The 21,023-nt window shown below is 40.5% G+C and overlaps 1 protein-coding gene across 5 annotated transcripts in view; it reads left to right on the forward strand.

The window, feature by feature from the left end:
- LOC147899097 (E3 ubiquitin-protein ligase UPL3-like) overlaps nt 1-11,612 on the forward strand; it is a 31,891-nt gene extending 20,279 nt beyond the window's left edge. For 4 of the 5 annotated variants that reach the window (XM_087378509.1, XM_087378511.1, XM_087378510.1 and 1 more), the window contains exons 10-17: nt 3,039-4,577; nt 4,886-5,116; nt 5,217-5,321; nt 10,005-10,085; nt 10,174-10,242; nt 10,375-10,503; nt 10,591-10,719; nt 10,854-11,612. In XM_087378509.1, coding sequence (XP_087234635.1) covers nt 3,039-4,577; nt 4,886-5,116; nt 5,217-5,321; nt 10,005-10,085; nt 10,174-10,242; nt 10,375-10,503; nt 10,591-10,719; nt 10,854-10,919 — 2,349 coding nt within the window. In that variant the 3' untranslated portion in view covers nt 10,920-11,612. Of the gene's footprint in view, nt 1-3,038; nt 4,578-4,885; nt 5,117-5,216; nt 5,322-10,004; nt 10,086-10,140; nt 10,243-10,374; nt 10,504-10,590; nt 10,720-10,853 lie in introns of all 5 variants that reach the window. The other variant, XM_087378513.1, reaches the window with a different exon arrangement.
- Nucleotides 11,613-21,023: the final 9,411 nt, after the last annotated feature.

The raw sequence follows: 21,023 nt of genomic DNA on the forward strand, positions 1-21,023 counted from the left end.
ATCCAAGACTAAGTTTGACTATGCTTTCACTCAGCTAAGAAATATGAGGAGTGATGTGAATCAAGTGAGGAATAGAGCTGAACCTAGAGGGAAGGAAATCCTAAGGGAGGATGTTCCCAAGAAGGTTAATGGAACCAAATCAGGGTGGTTTGAACTCAGGAAAAGGTGGATTTATGGCAGAGGCTAGAAGATCTCATCCACAACAACCTTCCTATCATGTGCCCCCATGGAATGCAAATCTGTCAGGTACTACAGAAACAAGTCCAGCTCATGTGCCAATTCCAGCAGGTGGAACCAGTTCATCCAAAGTGTACCAAATGTCACTTAAGAGAGGTGAAATTTTGACACAACAGTTGATGGCTTATAATCAGTTGGGTTCAGAAGTTAAAGAGGCTATGTCTTACATTCAGTTTGTGAAGTCTACTCAGGTTGATATTCAAAAAGAAATGGAGCAAGGTTCTAGTATGGGGAAGGACTACAAGGACAAAATAGTGCTGCAGAAATTTAAGGAAGGTTCAAAAACAGTTTCCCCAATCACTAATGGATGAGAGGAGAAAGAAGGGACTATGCTTTAGGTGTGGAGAAAAGTGGAGTGTTGATCACAACCAATCATGCAAGGCAAAGTCAGCCTCACGTAAGCTGAGCATGATCATTGAGGTTTCAGTATGAGGAGCCTGAAGAGTACCATGATTGTGGTCAAGAAGCTCCAAGAGATGATGAGATAGAGGATGAGAACTTTGTCTTCAATCCTGGGGGTCAAAATTTGCACCAAACCAACTAGATATGAATTTGGAGAAGCAATCAACTCTCACCTTAAATTTTGCAATTGTGGCTACCCAGGCCTTCATCCACAAACCACAACCTTGCTATTCAAGCTTTAAGTAAAAAGCACACCATTTGCATTCTCTTGGACCAATGATTTGCTTTCACAAGTAGTCCTGGACTTCTGAGCAACTATCAAGACTGTGGACAGGCTTCCAAAGGCACTAATGGAGAGAGAATTTCCTCCACATGAGCAAGGATTTCCTTCAGTACTAGGGTACGCACAAGTCCACCTCTCATATATGCGTGGGCCAGCTCAAGTTCTTATCTCATAGATTCAAATAGAGGTCATGGGTCAGCCACACATCATCGCAGAGATCTGAGACTGTGCACCCTCTATGATATCGACCCTCTATAATGTCCAGAAGGTAGAGATGTACTGATGATATGCCCCAAATATCATGAGATTTAAGAGAGTTTAGGACTCGAGCCAACGCCATCAATTACTCCAATCAGTGGTGTGCCTTGTTCTTTCTACATGAGGTTACCAGAATCTGTCTAGGCTCATGAGACCGTCACTAGACATGGACTTTGATAGCAGGAGATGACATATTATTTCATGGCAAAAGAGCCTCCTGAGCCTATCCTCGAGAGATGCCAGGTCAGCAGGAGATCACAAATAAGCCCAACCATCTTAGGGGCCTTTATTGCTGCATCACACTGCCAAGCTGTTTAAAATGGCCAAAAAAGTACCTCCCATGGAGAGGAGTCGAGAAGAACGACACATTCTGCACATGTTTTAAAGACACTTGGACTCCTGCTGGGCCCCACTCAAGCTCCTAACAAATGGAATGCAAGCAAGGTCTTTGTTTTCCTGCTGTGGAGACCTACTTGCCTACGGTGAGGGGAAATCCTCATGTCTCTCAAGTGCAATAACTACCCAACAGGGATATATGCCTATTCCAGGCCGTTACACTTCATCCTTTTCTCAAAACTTATTTTCTTTTCTGCATGCTCAATGGTCCGTAGGAAGTCTTTGAAGTTTTTGTTGGTCATCTTGAGAACTCCTTGTAGAGGGTACTGTGAGTCAAGTGGTCTCGTATTTGGTCTCTAATTCACATCTAGGGTTTGTGGCTCTCTAAGTTTCTTTCAGAATTAGGTATGCAAAATTTTACAATGGGAGAAGAAAGATGCTAGGATTCAAGGGAAAACATAGGGAGAGGAAGTTAAGGATGTTTTTGCTTTGGTTTTTCCTTAGTATTTACAGTCATGGAAGAAAAATGTTATATACTATGAATACATGAACTTTGATTGATGAACAGTAAAAACACCAAGGAGACAGCCAACGTTGGACCACATGTCTGTGTTAAAGCACCAATCTCTGCAAAACGTTTTTCTTGCTCAGGACAATGTTTCTAGGCCATGATGTGAGCTTCCTGTATAATCCAGTTTCTTCCTCATATTTGGAGGATGTTCAAACATGAACGTATACATTATACTACTCAGGTGTAACTCAAGTAACCTGAGTCCATGGTCAGGACATAACTCGACTTAACCTGAGTCCATGGTCAGGACATAACCTGAGTTATAGCACAGTAGTGCTACCAACTCGATTCTCTTCTGTGGTGGCCTTAGTTCTATTCCTCCGTAAGCATTATCATACGCCTCAGCCTTTAGAAGCTGCTTGTCTTTGTAAACTTTTCTTGGATATACATATTGTAAAGGAAGGAAGTACTAGTACTGCGTCTCCATCATTCATTTTATCATCTGAGTCCATGTTGACAGTGAAATAAAGCTACACACGAGGTCGACTTTCATTCATGGTCCATCTCTTAGAAAAGTACACCTGTTCCATAATTAAAATATCCCCTTTATAAGATGCTTGTAGGTAGTGGGAAGTAAACAGTACACCTAACAGTTTCGAGGTGGAAAAGATAGAGGATACACGAGGGAAGATTTTGAAGTAATGCAACTGGATCCTCTGTGTGTGTGTGTGTGTCTCTCTCTCTCTCTCTCTCTCTCTCTCTCTCTCTCTCTCTCCCCCCCCCGCCCCCCCCTCCCTTTTCTCTTCGTCCTCATCGTTCATTGTTCATGGAGCACTCAAGACATCCTGAATAATAGGATGCTACTATGCATGATGGTGTTCATGGTTTGTAATTTTATCAAGAAAATTAGAAGTGGTTGCTTGTTTTTAGACAATCCAAAGCTTTATATGCTTGCAGTTTGTTGTGCGACTTTTAAAACTTTCATCCGTTATTTTTGGGATGTACTTGAAGGTTTTTGGTGAAGAGCTTATGCCAGTATGCATGGGTGATGGGGTGCATGATGTGCGGCTGGGTGATGGCTTGGATGTCGGAAATAGGGCTTCAACAAGTGCACAGCCTGAGATACCCATGGTCGACATGGCACCAGCAATGTCAACTGCACTTGAGACAGGAGCTGCTGTAGGATCCAAGAACTCCTTGTCTTTTGCTTCTGCAGCTATGGTTGGAGCGGCATCAGCAAGTGGAAAGAGCTTACAAGCTGGCAGAGACCATTTTTCCTTGGGACCAGACACATCAACCCTCAGTGCACCGGCAAGGCTTACTTTTTTTATAGATGGAAAGCCACTTAGCAGGTCATTGACAGTCTTCCAAGCCCTCCAACATCAGGGAGCTGGGGATGAGAATTATGAAGAAAGGTTAAGTGCTCCTAATTATTCATTGGGAGAAAAGAGAAGGCTTTGGGATGAAGTCCATTGTATAACTTATCGAAGGGCCGAATCTACCTTGGCTTCTGGCAGCACCTCTTCCCCACAACCCACTAACAGTTTTAGAACAGGCAGCTTAGGTCATCAAAATTCTTTACTTGATAGCGTCTTGCAACGAGAGCTACCTTGTGATCTGCAAAAATCGAATGCCACATATAACATTCTTCTTCTGCTGCGTTTGTTAGATGGACTCAACCGACTTGCTCCTCACTTGCATGCTCAAGTGATTTCTGATGCAGTTGCAGAAGGAAAAATTGAGCAAGGAAGTGAGATGAGATTATCAGGACCTATTGTTCGGCGGGAAGAGTTTTTAAGTAGTAAGTTGACACCGAAGCTGGCTCGTCAAATGCAGGATGCTCTGGCATTGTGCAGTGGTGGTTTGCCTGCATGGTGCCACCAGCTAACCCAAGCCTGCCCTTTTTTGTTTCCATTTGAGGCAAGAAGACAGTATTTCTACTCAACAGCTTTTGGGTTATCTCGAGCGCTTAAACGTCTACAGCAGCAGCACATTGCAGATAATCCAACTGCTGCTTTGCATGACAGGGAGCTAAGAGTTGGTAAAGTACAACGCCAAAAGGTTCGCGTTTCAAGAAATCGCATTTTAGAATCTGCTGTCAAGGTCATGGAACTTTACGCTGGTCATAAAGTTGTCCTTGAAGTGGAATATTTTGGTGAGGTAGGTACTGGGTTGGGGCCAACCCTGGAGTTCTACACTTTGCTTAGCCATGATTTGCAGAAGGCTTCACTGGACTTGTGGCGGACTGTTTCAATTGCAGGCGGGATAGAGGATGGTATAACAGGTGATACTGACATGCAAGATGTGGCGTCCAAAAGCCTAGAACAGACTATGACATTACCTTATTCTGAGCATGGGATCTATGTACAGGCTCCATATGGATTATTTCCACGCCCATGGCCTCCTAGTTTCGAAATCTCTGACAGCAAATATGCCAAGGTAATTGAGTATTTTCGGTTTCTAGGCCGTGTGATGGGAAAATCTCTACAAGATGGACGGCTTCTGGACTTACCACTGGCAACTGCCTTCTACAAACTTATGCTTGGGCAGGTGATGCTGGTGTTACTATCTTTTATTCAGCTTTTTCATGGAATGCATATACATAAAGCACTCTTATTTCTTCAATTTACAAATTTTAAATAGCACCTGGAATGCCTTGTGATCTATATGCAGTCGCATTTGCGAGTACAGTGTGTTTTAATGGTTTAGCAGTTGTGCTCATGCGTCAGATGGGTCATGACAGCCTTAAAAGATGATGTTTTGGGATAAATGAAAAGGGTTGATTCATAACAATCTAGGAAAAATTGGTATCTATCTTGATGAATCATAATGTTGACTTAAAATTTTTGTTTTTGCAGGAGCTTGATCTTTATGACATTAAGTCTTTTGATCGGGAACTTGGATTAACTCTGCAAGAACTCCAGACTCTAGTTGGTAGAAGGCAGTTTTTGGAGTCATCTGCAGGATACAACAGGCAAGCTTTGCAGGCCTTGCGATTTCGCAATGTGCAGGTTGAAGATCTTTGCCTGTATTTTACACTTCCAGGGTATCCAGAGTACCTCTTAAAGCCAGATGGACAAAATATTTTGGTAAGCAACAATGTTAAAGGCTGTGCTGGTTTTCTGGTCATTGATTCATCATAGGTCATGAATACTTACCATGATTTATTTATGGATTTCCCTTTTTCAGGTGAAACTGGAAAACCTTGAAGAGTATATATCACTCGTAGTAGATGCGACTGTAAAATCAGGGATTGCTCGACAAATGGAAGCTTTTCAAGCCGGATTTAATCAGGTGCATTGGATTTTCTGTTTTTTTTTTTTGATATGATTTTATTGTTTAGGGTGACTTTACGAAGCCAAGCCGGGTCCTTCGAGATTGTCGTTAGCTAAACTCTGTGTAAGTTCACTTTATCACAATGAAGATGTATCTATGGACTTTACAAGGACATTGGGAGAAGTGTAACACACAATATTCTTGGTCTCAGATGTCTCTCCTTGAGTCTTCTTGTGTATTTTGACTTGGTCTTTCAAAAACATGATATATTAGTAAAGCTCATCGTGTATTCTCGTTTCGAGCAATCTTTCCACTTACCCTTTAGCTCTAGTACAACCTTGTTCCTAAGCTATCGGTCCCTATAATCCAAAAGACATACGGTTTCATGGGGCACATAATTGGGTAGATCCTCGACTTGTACATGTGAATTATCTTCCTCACCTAACCTTTCTTTTAGTCTATTGACATGAAAGCCTGGGTGTACTTGAAAACCATTAGGTAGTAGGCCACTTCATTTGATCATTTTAAGGATCAAGTAATGACCACAAATTCATCTTCATGAACATGTCTTATAGACTTGACAATTGCACATTACTTGAGAATTTTATGGATTTTCAAGTAAACCCACGTCTAATTAGCATAAACTGCGCTCTATCATGAGCACTTTTTATGCTTTTCTTTTATGTCTAGAATTCTTTTTGGTTCATGTGGAAGCACTAGAGGCTCAATTAATCTTATGATAAGTTCTTCTACCAAATCATCACCTTTAAGTAGGTGCTTTTTCAAACAACTAACATGAAATACCAGATACACTATACATGGGCTAACTTGTAAACAAGCTCATTGATTGTGATGGACCAAGGACATTGACTAGCCTTGAAGGTTTTAGAGGGCTTGGGTACTCTCAAATTTTCTTCAATTCCACCTTGCGTCTAGCATTCCTTTAGAAAGGAAGATGGGCAGTAAACACTTTCTTGTGACACGTTCTTATGCAAATGAATGGATAATTTTTTCAAGATGGAAAGTAAAATCACCATGCTCATCAGTTGAGGTTTGCATCCCTTCATAAAAGAAGCCATGATGCATAATAATCAAAGACTTTTATAGAGAGTAGAAATACTAGTTAATTTTTACTTTTCTTTGTTCGACAAAGAAAAAGAAAAGAGTTATGAATCAAAGTCACTTGGCCTGCACATTCATGAATAGAAACAGTCCAATCATATAATCACCATCTTTGGAACATTTCATTACAATGGTTGTATCAAGCAAGCACTTTATATTTTACTTTCAACACTAAATATGAATGTCTATCCCTCACAAGGTCCATAAAACGTACATACTTCTCATCCTAATAGCTACAGGTGGCATTTTTTGTAACCGGCCTTTGATCGACAAAGGGCAGTGTAACTGACTCTACTATCTCTCAAATCTGAAATACAGCCAACTTGAAACATTGCCATTGTCCACAAACAAAACTGAGAGCATATAACTTCATTGAATATCATCATTGAACTATTTAAGACAAGGGTGTCACACTCCTCAATGTAGGGATGCACATGTGTGAAAGAATGATGCATAAATTGAGAAGCATTGGCTCTCCAAATGGGGTGGAAGGAGTGCCCACGTGAGTGTATTTTTGCTATTGACTAATCTACAGTGCTCATGCAATCCACAAAACCACATATGAATGCCTAATGCCTCATGCACACATTCCATGCATACGAGAGGTCACAACCTCTCATGCCTCTTGGGATCCATCCCTTGGGCATACCCCATTATTCTACCCTTAGCCTATGACTCTTTTATGCCTACCATTTAATAATGCACCCATGCATTCCTACCCATTCCTAACCTAGGACCTACATGTGTGAGTGCACCATTTATATTAATCAATTAATATATCCAATACATTATCAATATGGCATTTAGCCATTTAAACCTACCTAGCCTACCTTCTAATTATTACATTCAAGATCATTCTAGCCTAATACATTCTAGGCCTAAAAATTATTTCGTGACATGCCCTCTTGCTTAAGACATAGATGTCCTCATCTACTAGGTATTCTTCTTTGTCTTCATGGTCTTTAGCTCTCATTAGGTTCCTGTATAAACTTCCATACAACAACTTCAATCTTTCATCTTCATGTTTGATACTCCTGCCAACAAGTCCAACATTAGTATGTTCCTTTAAATCAAATTTCCAAATAAATCAGTAAGAAAGACGTAGTACTTATCTTTCATGTTGTGTTGTCCATGTACTCCTTTACTTTGGACATTCCTACAAAGACTAATTCAACTTTATCCATTAGGGTTAGCAAGAATCCATTTTCGTTCTACTTTTCTATTCCAATAAGATACTATTTCCTAATCTATCTCTCTCATATGCATGCATTGGTCCAAGTTCCAAGTGATCAGTTTGGAACCATTAGTTTTAGGTTGATCAGACCTAAAACTTATAAGATAAGCCTAACTTACAGAATCAAGATCACCAGATCTTGCTTGAGTACTCATTCTAGACCACCAGGTCTAATTGTGGATCCACCCATAGTCATGCATCCATGACTTACGAATTACTTGAGATCTCTAAGGTCACCAGACCTAAGGTCACTAGACCTTACTAAGTGCTTACATATCCACCACCTAGTCCAACACCTAGATAGGACTATGGACTCTTTCAGTGATCATTCCAAATGAATCACTATTTTCGATATCCTAGATACTACTCAACTATCCTAGTCTAAATTCAGGTCGCTAGACCTATGGCCATGTATAGGTTCCCATTTTACCAGATGTCTCCGAAATACGAGGGTAGAAAGGGGGAAAATGAGGAACTAGAGGGTCTTAGAGAAAAGAGGACTAACTAAGGACATGGGACTAACTAAGGAGAGGGAAGGGGTGAAATACGAGGGGAGGAGATGCCCCTTAAATGCTAACGGCGACTACAAGAGGCAGAGGCTACAGAGGGCCAGAGGCGGCTGGCTGATGGATGACGTGGTTGAGGCAGCGACAGAGGCGAAGCCAGAGGCTCAGAGGCACTGACGCGATGGTGGGGCGGAGAGAATGACGTGGTTGAGGCGGCCGCTCGTGGCTGCAGGTGGCAAAGGTTAGAGGCACAGAGGCTGTGCCACGGTGGCTGCAGTCTTTATGAAGGCTGCGGCTATAGGGTCTAGGACGTAGAGTTGACAGGGACATGGGCAGGTTTGCGGGCGCGCCTTGCAGCGCATTTTCGGTGCGGATCGCGACGCGCGATGCGGTATACAAGGGCGTAGAGATTGCAGAGGGGGCTGCAGGCTGTAGCACAATTTCTGGGATGGGGGGCGGCGCAATTTTTTTGGGAGGCGACCGCTCCTTATAGTATTTATTTAATGCTTCTGAATGGAAATATTTTACACCAAGGGTTCACCCCTGGCCTGTTCCTCTCTGCAAATGCTCTATCTATCTTCAAGGCATCTAATCTAGGTGCACCACTAGAATACCAACTGGCAAGGCATACTTAGGCATCCACTTCTTATCTGACCCAACTGAGAGGCATTTAGGCATCCAAATTGAGCTCAAGGCAGCCTCAAGGCTATCACATGCATCCACACTATCCTTGGTCGGCGGCGTGGTTAGCTTGGTGGTTCCGGGGCCTTCCAAAGGAACACCCTTGCCTCTGGGTGCTTGCTAGAACCTGTAGGAGTCCTAAAAGGACTGCAAACAACACACATGCACTGCAAAAAGCTCCAAAGCAAAAAAGAACAATGAAAAACAGAACGTGGAACCCATTTCCGTTGTCTGTGGCAGAGGGGCCAGCTCTTTCCTCGTGCCTACCCTCCGTCCAGGATCCCCGTAGGGTGCAGGAGGCTTCCAGCTACCATTAGAAGAGAGAAAGAAAGATAGAGAGCGGAAGGAGGGAAACAAAAGGCTGGAGAGGACCACAGGTATGCAGATCTGCCCCAGAGCCTCAACACTGGGATCTGTGCCTTGATTCCTCGCTTCAACCAGCCCGCACAGCAGCCTCAGCGGCTGCACTGCCTGTAGAGTCCGTACAGCTGTACGAACTGCAATAAATGCCCTCCTCCCTACCTTGATATCCATGCCAGCCACCATACAGCACCTTGGGGTGCGTGTCTGCAGCAAGGCTGCCTCAAAATGTGTGCCAAAGGAAAGGGAGCAGCCAGAGCAGCAGCACAACAGCAGGAGGAGCTAGAAATGCAACGAAAATTCAGGAGGGAGCTTCTGCTAGACCTACTAGCCTCCAGGAGGGTTAGGGGAGACAGATGGTAGGGGGGGAAGAGCATGCGCCTACATGCATGACACTTGGCCCTTTATTAAAGCTCTAACCACCATACCAAGGACAACATTGGTTGTCCTTGGGCCCAACTTTTAAACCCCTCTTTAAAGCCTTTGCCTTGCCCCTAGGACCTCGTGGTGCACCTAGGCTTTGCTCCTAGAAACTTCTAGGAAGTGTAAACTTCTTCTAGCCAGTCCCTCACGGCCCAAACCATCACTTTTCATGTCTCCGTGACAGGTACTTCACCAAGAAAGTGCACATTTACTTCATCTTGAACAATAGGTGTTTATTGATCAACGGCAACTAACAATTCCGTCTGTGCGAGGATATGTTCCTAAGGCAGGGACTGACTCTATTGTGAAGTCAAAAGACTGCATGTGTTGTGTTCGTATTTATCATGGTGACATATGCTTGATTTTGTGGCACAGGTTTTCCAGCTTTCATCACTTCAGGTTTTTAGTGAAGAGGAGCTTGACTATCTGCTTTGTGGCCGCCGTGAGTTGTGGGAGGTGAGCCGTGTGCAATTTCTTGACACTCCTAATATTTGTTATTCAGGTTATTCAGGTCTCCATTTCTGACTATCATTCCACATTACAGCGAGACACACTCGTGGAGCAAATGAAATTTGACCATGGCTATACTGCTACTAGTCCGCCAATTAGAAATGTGAGTTGTCAAGCAGTTCTATAGACATCTGTTGATACTGTCTAAGATACATTTCCTCTTTTGCCTAAGATATTTGTGTCGCAATTGCACAGTACAACCTGCTATGTTTAATTGAGCCAATTTTTTTTCCAGCTTCTGGAAATTATGGGAGAGTTCAATTTAGAACAGCAACGAGCATTTTTGTGTTTTGTGACTGGTGCTCCACAGCTCCCTTGTGGAGGACTGGCTGCACTCCGCCCAAAATTGACTATTGTTCGGAAGGTACATTAGAATCCTGAGTTTGTGTTGTGTTGCCAAGATGAATGCCTGCATATAGAGGATTTCATGTTTTGAAATGTTGTGCTGCAGCACCCAAGTGGAATGACTGGAGAAGCAGCTGTTTTGGGATCAAATCTACCAACCACTCTTGTAGATGGGGATCTTCCCAGTGTCATGACCTGTGCAAACTACCTGAAGCTGCCAGCATATTCTTGCAAGGTTAGTGGAACAAGGTTATAGCATTTTGTAAGACTGTTGCTCTGAATGAACTATTGGATAAGTTGGCATATTTTTTAGCTGTAGTCATCATCATCTGTTAGGTGTATAATCTACTCTTGGTGGGAATGTTCCAGGAGGTTATGCGCGAAAGACTGCTATATGCTATCTGCGAAGGGCAAGGATCTTTTGATTTGTCTTGAAGCTTGGCCTTGGCTTTTGATGGAGTGGGAGTAGTGTGATGCACCAGTGCAGGTGCCATGGCCCATGATTAGCCCCCAATGGGTCTCCTGGTGGCTGACCGTGTACAGGAGTTGAAGTTGTAGGTCATTCTATGTTCTCACCAGGGCACCCCGATTGTTTCGTGTCCTTTGTGAATATTCTTGTAAAGAAGGGTTGACTGTACACATCAGTAATCCTGGATTTTATTCTGCCAGGTTACTCTTCACTAGTTCTGTTTTCTCCTGAGATCCTTCATGAAGCGCCTGATCGTTTCAGCAATGTGTTGTGCATGTCCTAGTCATCTGAAGGAAGAGAAATGGGTGAGCTTTGAAAGCTATGAGCATGTTTTGAGATGATCTTTTCAGAGACCAAAATATACGTCATGAATGTGCGACTCCAAGTGTTAATATTGTACAAACAGCTTCTATAGCCATCAAAATCGATGATATCGTGCTGGAGCTGACCATAAGAATTCCGTCGCTCTCAGTGCTGTGGTATACATATGTCTGCTCTGTCATGTCAGAAAACTAAAATGTCCCAATTTTAAATTGGGATTTATGTAAGTCAATACAAATGCAATTCTGTACATCCGTCCATGGAGGGTGGCCGCCTCCTTGAGGCTACTAGCTAAAAGGATTTTGAAAATTCAGTCTTTTAATGTCAGGTTTGCATCCTTTTGTCTGGTCTGGAATTTGGTATGTTCTCTTTTGATGACAGTTTTGTAAGAGACTTTCATGTTCATATATATGATTCTAATAATACCAGTCTCCATGAGTATTGAGTGCGAGTTGGCACCCACGATCAGATGAATAAAGAAATTGTATACACTTGTCCAGGACTTGGGCAGAGGATGTCAGGGACCTGTGGAGGCAAAGATTGTGTGTTCTTCATGATAGTGGCCATGGAGGACATAGAGACCAAGGTGGTTCATTCAAAGGCTGTGCATTTGACTCGCATGCTTATGGACAACATGCAGATAGAGGTGACATCATGAGAGGTTTCATGCAGAGAGGATCACCCCGTGGTAGAAGCCATGCAGGGTCTCCAAGGAGTGGTGATGCCATTATTGTGGCAAGTATGGTCATTTGGAAGGGATTGTTTCCATAAACAAAATGACAATGGAAGAGGAAGAGACCGAGGTAGACCTCAGTATAGCCATTATGCAGGAGATGATGATGGTCAGATGCTGGATATGCCCATAGAGGTGGTATGGCAAGAGAACGGTATGGTGGATACCTATTTGCTATGGAACATGTGTTAAGTAGTATGATGCCTACAAAGAAGGATGTTTGGTTTATTGATTCCAGATGCACAAATCACATGACTTCACATGAAGAATGGTATGAAGAAAAACATAACATGCCTATGGTTTAGTATGTTGCTACCAATGATGATGTTTACCCATGTTGGGTCTATCTTGCTCCTCACTAAGTATGGTGTCGAGAACAAGGTTGGGGATGTGTTTTTTGTACCAACCATTACTAAAAATTTAGCTTCCATTGGGCAAATGGTTGACCAAGACATGTAGGTCACCTTCAACAAGTATGGTTGTTTCATTAATGAGTTCAAGAGAGAAAAGAAAGACTTCACATTTGATGTAGGTGAACCGGTGGTACATCATGACTCTTTGTATGCAAAAGGGAGTAAACAAAGTGACGGTGTTCACATTTGATGTAGGTGAACCGGTGGTACATCATGACTCTTTGTATGCAAAAGGGAGTAAACAAAGTGACGGTGTTAAATTATCGCATAAGAGGATTGGGCATGTAAATATAGGAAATTGAAGGATATGCAAAGGAAAGAATGGCTAGAGGTAAACCCATGTTTCACCATTTAGATTTCGATCATGTGTGTGAAACATGCCAATTTGGGAAGAAAACAAGTCTCCCATTTCTCAAGGGGGATAAAACCAGCCATGATCCGCTAGAATTGGTACATAGTGATCCATGGACATGTGAGAATTTATTCATGAATGAATTAAAATATTACATCATATTTTACTAATGATTATAGCAAATACATAGGGATATACTTTCTCAAACATAAGAGTGATGCAACATTCCAAACCTTTGCAAGGTTCAAAGCAATGGTTGAAAAACAAGTTGGATGTTGTATCAAATGACTAATGTCAGACAGAGGTAGAAAATATCTATCTAATGAGTTTGATGAATACCTCCATCATGAATGGTATAACGAGGCACGTTACTTTAGGTATGCACCCCAATAGAATGGTGTTGCTGTGAGTAAGAATAGTATAATTGCAGGTCAATAATGAATGAATTACTATATTATTAGAATGAAGCTATAAATATAGAAGTGCATATTATGAATGGAACTCCATGACACTCGCCCATGATGTCACACCATATAAAAAATTATGGGCCAGCAACCCTATAGTTGGCATACTATTAAGCCTTTGGTTATGTGTGTTATGTACATGTGCTTGAGGAGATTAGGAAGAGGATGAATCCTCGTGTAGTGAAGTGTATGTTTATTGAATATCTAGATGAGAAGAAAGGGTTTAGATGACTAAACCCTCACAGAGGAGTATTCATAAGCAAGGATGTTGTAAGGAGTCTTGGTATGGACTGACTTTTTAGGGATATGCCTACTCATAGGGTTGCCAAGCGAGTGATCCAGGAGCTGTCAAGACCATCAAACATGGGTGAAGAAAGCATAAATGTTAGACCATGGTCAAGAAGGCTAAGAAGCAATGCCAAGGATAAAGGCAAGCAAAAGATTTATGAGGATGCACATGTGGACAACTCTAGTGTTGAGAGCTTTGATGATGAAAAACGTATGCCATTGGTGTCTACTCTAGAAGATAACCACCACATGCAAGAAAAGAGATGCAAATCAATTTACACCCACAAGTAAGAATGTCAAAAGAGTAAGACACCTAGTTGAGAGGCTTACATAAAATGGCTTTGTAAAAATGTACTATTCTTACACGGTTTCCAAAATTCACCATGTAGAGCCTGCAAATTTTCAAGAGGATGTTGGCAACAAGGATTAGAAAATTGCAATGGATGAAGAGATTAAAGCACTTGTGAAGAACAAGATATGGGATCTAGTTAAGTTGCCAACTTGGAACAAAGCTATTGGATCTAAATGGGTGTACAAGGTAAAATGCAAATCTGATCATACATTGGAAAGTTATAAAGCAAGGCTGCTAGAGCAAAAGGATATGCCCAAGCCTATGTCTTAGACTATAATGAGACTTTCAAGCCGATTGCAACAATGACAACTAGAAGAGTTGTGTTTTTATTAGAAACCATGTATGGCTTGAGGTTATACCGAATGGCAGTACCTGATCTAAGTTCTGTTGTTGGTGTGGTGAGTTAATTCATGTAAAGGCCATACTAAAAGTCATATCAATGTAGTTAGAAGAATCTCGTAATATGTGAAAGCTATCTCATGCTATGGGATGTGCTATGCATAAGCAGCAGATACATGCATGCATGGTTATACAAATGCATAATGGGATGGCAGTATTGTGGACAGGAGATCAACAAGTGGTTATGCATTCTCATTTTGCAGTGCAGTTGTTAGTTGGTCTAGCAAGAAGCAGTTAAATGTAGCCTTATCTAGTACATAGGCAAAGGTGCCATAATGGCTTATGAAGAGCATGGATGAGAATTCTTCTTTATGATTTGGGGATATCTGTTGATGGCACCATTGTCTTTTGTTGTGACAACATTAGTAGGATTATGCTTACCAAGAACACAATATACCATGCAAGGACAAAACATATACAAGGTACGACTATATCAAGGGTTAAGTGGTAAGTGGAGAGATAGACATGGTCTATGTGAAGGCCAATGAGTAGGTAGCTGACATATTTACTAATGCATTTCCAAAGGATAAATTTCAGTAGTTTAGAAATGCTCTTGGAGTTCACCCCATGCAAGCTCATTCCGAGCTTGAGGGGAGTGCTGATGTATGTGTTGATATATGGCATGTATGTTGTGGGTGTATGGAGTTGTATATGGTAGTATGACATGTATGTTATGGGTGTGTGGAGTTGTATATGGTAGGATGACATGTATGTGGCTGTGATGATGCAATAATAGAGACAAGATAAGGGTAATCCCAAGTTGAGGTCTGTTTATGTTCTGTAAGCAAGCTTATGTATGACTTAGTGTGTAATGAAAGATGTAAAAGAATTAATTTGAAATACATGTGGTTCTTTTGTAGCATATATTAAATTACCACATGGATATAATACTTTATAGAAGACTTGAGTATATTTCACATTTTTGGATAGTTTCATGTGGTATGGATGTTTGCCCGTCATCCTTGATTTTTCCCAATGCAGCGATGGACTTCTAGCATATGTCAAAGTGTCTTATGGCTATGAGTGTGGATGCTAGATGACTTTGGTGGACTTCAAATGATAGCAAACATAGGATCTACAAATGTCATGAGTGTCTGCATGATTTGAATGATGTAACAACACCTACTCTCTGACTAGAGGTGCAAGTGATTGTAAAATTTGCAATGGGTAGTACCCACCATGATATTAGAAAGAGTCTTACATATAAGTCTTGAGTCCCAAGAGTTTGGGTCATCGTGAAGTTCAAGTCATTTGTTATTTTCCAAAGAAATATGTGTGTAGAGTGCAACTTCTAAGTCCTTTTTTCACTTTTATCCATCCATTTTACATTTTTTCCCTTTATACCCTATTAGAAAGCCCCCTTTTTTTAAACTTCCTTTTCCCCTCTTGCCAAATAAAACTCCCCTCCACACTATCTCTACACTTTTCCTCTTTGTACCTCCTAATTTCTCTCAACTGTCTCCCTTTCCGAACTTTCCCCCATTCTTTCCCCTAATCTAGCCCCTTGTGTCCTTAATTTCCCCCTAATTTTTTCCTTAGTTTGTCTAATTTTTTTCATATTTTTTCATTTCTTTCTTAGAAATTCTTTCTTTTAATTTTGTTTCTTTAAAATTCTTTACATTTCTAAAGGTTTACCCCCCCCCTTCTTTAAAAATTTCCTTTTAAAAAAATTTCCTTCTTCTTTCTTTCTTTAAAATCCCTTCTTTAAATTTCTTTGTTTAAAACTCTTAAAAACATTTCTTTAAAAATTCACAAAATTATCTCTTTAATTTCCTTTGAAATTCTTAAAACTCATTCCTCTCTTTTAAAATAATACTCATTTTTACTTAACTTTTACATATAATTATTGTTTTTTCTCCTCTTGAGATCCTCTCTCCCCTTATAATTCCTACTCCATTATTCTTTATCATTGCACCTTCTGATTGTATATTTCCCTCCACATTAAATCTATTGGCAAAAAATCACACTAATCCCCACCCCTGTTTTTTCCCCCTTTACTCTTTCCAAAATTTTGTATAAAATTCCCTCTAACTTTACCCAAAATTGTCTTGCATTTTTTCTTAATCTTTGTAGCTTTATAAGTGTGTAGTTAAGTGGTAATTTTTATTGTGACCTCGATAACAAGGGAGGGGTGTTTATGACACCTATCTTCCCAAAGAAGCTCAAGTTGGTTCTCACCATGTTTTTCTTGTTGGATGGTGGCAGATATGCAGACTCTCCTCTTCAATAAAAGTGATGCTTGCTATGACTTATCAAAGCAAAACTTGTTTGTATAATCATGCATTCTATAATCCTTTTTCAATTTTGTGCACCTCTTGGTTTGTATTGTAATGTTTCAAATCAATTTCTCTTTAGTGTCCATTTCCAAAATTATTTTCCTTTCACTATGAAATAGGGTTTTGTCGAGTCTTCACACACAGTTATGTTTCCCCTTCAACTCTAGATGGTGCACATTGTACATTTAAGTCATTATGGCTCTTTTGCCTCTTGACTCACTTCATTGCTTGCTGAAGCAATACTGTCTCACTAAACATTCAAGTTTCACCTCTTCAAAATAACTCTTCTATCCTAAACAATTCTCCAAATAACCCACTTCCCCCCCTTTTCTTTCCATCCCTTGGAAATATTATCATTAAACTTTCTCTTTGAATTCTTTGCTCTTAAAACCCTTACTTAAATTTCTCCCTCAGTTACCCCTCTCTCAACCCTCATTTTGGACTTACAGATTCTTCTTTTCCTTTCGAGTAGATAGTAGGTTATCACACTAAGTGATGACATACTGTCTCACCTAGTGTGGTGTATCCTAATGGGGCAAAGGTGGGTACACACACACACACACACACACACTTTTTCTCTCTTTTATCCACACATTTTACATTTCTTCCCTTTATACCCCATTGGAAACCCCCCTTTTTTTACAGTACTAGTTGTATAGCATATCGCAAAATTTCGGCCACTAGTGAGAGGTTGTGAAGAGTGCTTTGTGGACATATTGTATGCTACGCCTCGTCATCGACAGCTTTGTGATGTAATTTGCCCATCCTCTCCCATCGAAAGGTGAACTCGCAAAAATCAGAATATCCTATCACATCGGAAAAATAACTTGCATAAATCAAATAGGGAAGAGCTGTTTGTGCTACGAGAAAATTGCATGATCGAGGGAGAACATATATTTATCAAAGCCAAACATCTCGGGATATGTTGATGAATCACAATCTATTGACTCGTGAAGCTTCTAGCCATCAAATTTCCTTTTGAAATTTTCATGCAAAGGGAGACCATCACTATAATGAATTCTAATTTTTGGAAGTTCCAAGACCCAGCTTGAGCAACAGGTTGGGTAAAGACCCAACCTGTTGCTTAAAACATTTGGGGTCAACCTGAGAGCTGTTGTGGATATACATCAATATTTTTTGTCTTTATAGAGAGGTAACACGTAAGAGTTACCGTGTGACATATATTATAGCCACGATGAGTCACATCAATGAATGTCCTGTACCAAAGCCAAATTCAATAAAACTAAATATCTTATCCAAAAATTCAAGTTTGTGAATATTTTGTCAGCTATAAACCTCTGAGCAATAGTTGAATACAAAAGAGAGGAGACCAAATGTCAATGCTAAACGTTAGCATGAGAGCCACCAACATGCTCCTAAAATTCGAGTACAATAAATCATCGTTCCTTGTGATCAGAAGAATTTAAAACTCCAAATGAAGCCTAGAAAGCTCCACTGACGTGCATGCATACAAGAGAGAGAGAGAGAGAGAGAGAGAGAGAGAGAGGGAGAGAGAGAGAGGCGCGCTGCCGGGTATTAAAAAATCTCTCAACTAATTCTTTTTTTCCAATAAAACAACCCCTCTTTACTTATGAACTAATGGATTTTTTTCTAAATTTGAATTGAAAATACCCCTCCTTTTGAATGCACGTGGTACACTATAATTTTGGGAGGTAAACCCCCTGAGTATTAACATCTTGGAGGTCTATTGGCAAGCTAGAAAGCTTGATTCCACCATCTTTACTAATCTGAGCATTGGGGTATACGTCTAGAATACCCTGTCTCTTCCACTGCTTCATAAAGAAGTGTTCTTGCAAATTGCCTCTAGGAATGTCTAGCACATTTTCAATCACACTTTCAGTGATGGTAATCTTTTGGACTTCATAGACTATTTGTCCCTCCTTCATTTTCACCTCTTGTACCAACATGGACAACACTTTTATTATGGGGGACTCCAATATGGTGAAAAATAGTGCAGAAAGGTGGCTTGGGAGAGGGACAATCATCAAAGGAGGAGAGCTTACAGCCTGGGAAGATTGCAAAGAGTCTTCATGCCTTGTGGACACTGGGGTTAAAGGAAATTTTACTTGGTGCAACAGTCAAACATATATAAAATAGAAGGGAGGCTAGGTTGGATAGAACATATGCCTCTCAGGATCTTCTTACTCAAATTATTTCAATTAAAAGTCGTACTTTCTCTTCTCCCTATCTTTTTGACCACAAAGATGTGCTTCTTGCTTGACTTTGGTCTGGGATAAAGATCCTCTTCTTGGTTCAAAGTTGTGACCCCAAGCTTTTTGAGTTGAAAAGTGCTTAGAAGAGTGTTAAGTGTGTCTCATCACAGAATGCCTTTACTGATATTAGAACTGCTTTAGATGCCTTGCAAATAGAAGTAGAGTAGACTCAACAATTGCTAAAACATGCTAGAGAGGATAGGGCCAAATCAGAGCTAGAAGAATGGATAGGTTGTAGGATACAACGACTAGGCTAGAAGTACTTTCTAAACATGGAGATCCTCAAGCACAAGTTGATTTGTTACTAAAGAGAAAGGAGGTGATGAGACAAGAGCAAATTATTCTCAATGATTCTAAGGTGTACTTTAGGGAATGGTGGGCAAGTAAGGTAGACAAATCCTCCAAGGAATTCTTTAAACTTGTAAGAAGAAAAAGAGCAAATGAAGAAGTACCTTTACTTAGAACAACAGACAACACTCTAGCTGCTTTCCCTGAAGAGAATGTAGAGCTCGTACAATTACACTTCAAAAGTCTAATTTCCTCCACTATAATCCCAGATGATGAAGTCAACAGATCTAGGGACATTTGCAGACTGGGTAGGGAGAGAACTATTCACAACCATTGACAATGTCTACCTTGAAAAACCCTTCACTTTGGAGGAGCTCAAGGAGAGAAGCAGTCAAAGTAATGGGAGATGAAAAAACACCAGATGAAGATGGACTTCCAATAGAACTCTATAAGACGTTTTGGGAAATTATTGTACCATATCTTCTTTTACTTTGGCAAGAGAGTGTTAGGAATAAGGCCCTTCCCCCTCATGTTAATGGTGGTGTCATTAAGCTGATTCCTAAGGATGGAGTTAAATAGGAGCTTCGAAATTGGAGACCTCTCACTATGCTCAATTGTAATTACAAGATTTTTCTAAAGCACTTGCTCTCAGAATTCAAAAAAGAATGGATACTAATTGGATCCTTCAAGAGCAAAAAGGCTTCATCAAAGGGAGACACTGTTAGAGGCTATAATCAACATTTGGGAGGGTTGTGAGTATGCAAAGGAGACCAAACATGATATTTATTTCCTCAAAGTTGATGTTGACAAGGCCTATGATAGATTCGAATGAGACTTTATTATCCAAGCTCTAATAGACATGGGTCTTGGCCAGCAGTTTATTTCTTTCATAAAGCTTATGCTTCAGCAAAGATATGTGTAAATGTAAGCATAAGCTTTCATAAATATTATGCGTTCTAATGCTTCAACAAAGATATGTGTAAATGGCTCGTAAATGGAGATATGAGTTAATCCTTTTCTCTTAAAAGATCCATTAGGCAGGGTTGCCCAATAGCTCTTCTTCTTTTTTCTCTAGCTAATGAATCTTTGGGTTGGCTTCTCCAGAGTCATAGCAAAATTGGAGACCTTAGAGGTATAGAGATCCTTTTTCGGAAAAAGTTGATTTGCCAGCAGTTTGGACACTTTCTACAAGGCCTCAAGATCCAAGATCAATCAAATGAATACTAGTTATAACACTTTAAGAGGAGAAGATCAGAAAGCCCTAGAGAATCTTGAGTGTCATAGAATCAAGAAAGATACTATTTTTAGCTTGTTGGGATACCTCTGTGGTTTGACATTTTAATGAAGCAAAGGTTGGGACTGGTTTATGGATAGATTCCAAAAAAAGATAGAGAAATTTAGAGGATTCCAAGCTAACATAGCTAGTAGAAGGCTTGTGATTAATCATTGTATTTAATCCATTGATATTTTTTACCTTTCATTTGGGGTGGGAGTAAAAGGATAGCAAAAGTTAGATGGAGCTTTTATATAAAACCTAAAGAAGAAGGTGGGGCTAGGGGTCATAGATATAGAGCTAGCTACAAGAAAGTTTTCTACCACGGGTCATTAAAACCATTCTCCATGCTTAGGGGGGTTGGGCTTAAGTTCTGCTCAGAAATGTCAAGCACTTTGAGAGTTCCCAAGTGGAAAAATTATCCTACCCTATCTACAACCCTGGGCCTATCAAAGCTAAAGGGAGTCAACTCTGGCAGTCCCTATGGAAATCTTTTAAGGGAATCAAATGTCAAATTGTATTCTTAGGCAAAGGATCTTTTATGCCCCTAGACTCTATATGGGTCTCAACAATCTTCAAAAGCTCTATTCTCTGTGACAATGATTTTTTAATGGCCAGCCTTTTGTTCAAGAAGGGGAAGTCTTGGAACAAAGAAGATTTTAGAAGGAAGATTTGGA

This window comes from Dipteris shenzhenensis, chromosome 8, assembly GCF_047967505.1.
Source record: "Dipteris shenzhenensis isolate YYH24624 ecotype China chromosome 8, Dip_SZ_1.0, whole genome shotgun sequence".
In the NCBI taxonomy this organism is placed as follows: domain Eukaryota; kingdom Viridiplantae; phylum Streptophyta; class Polypodiopsida; order Gleicheniales; family Dipteridaceae; genus Dipteris; species Dipteris shenzhenensis.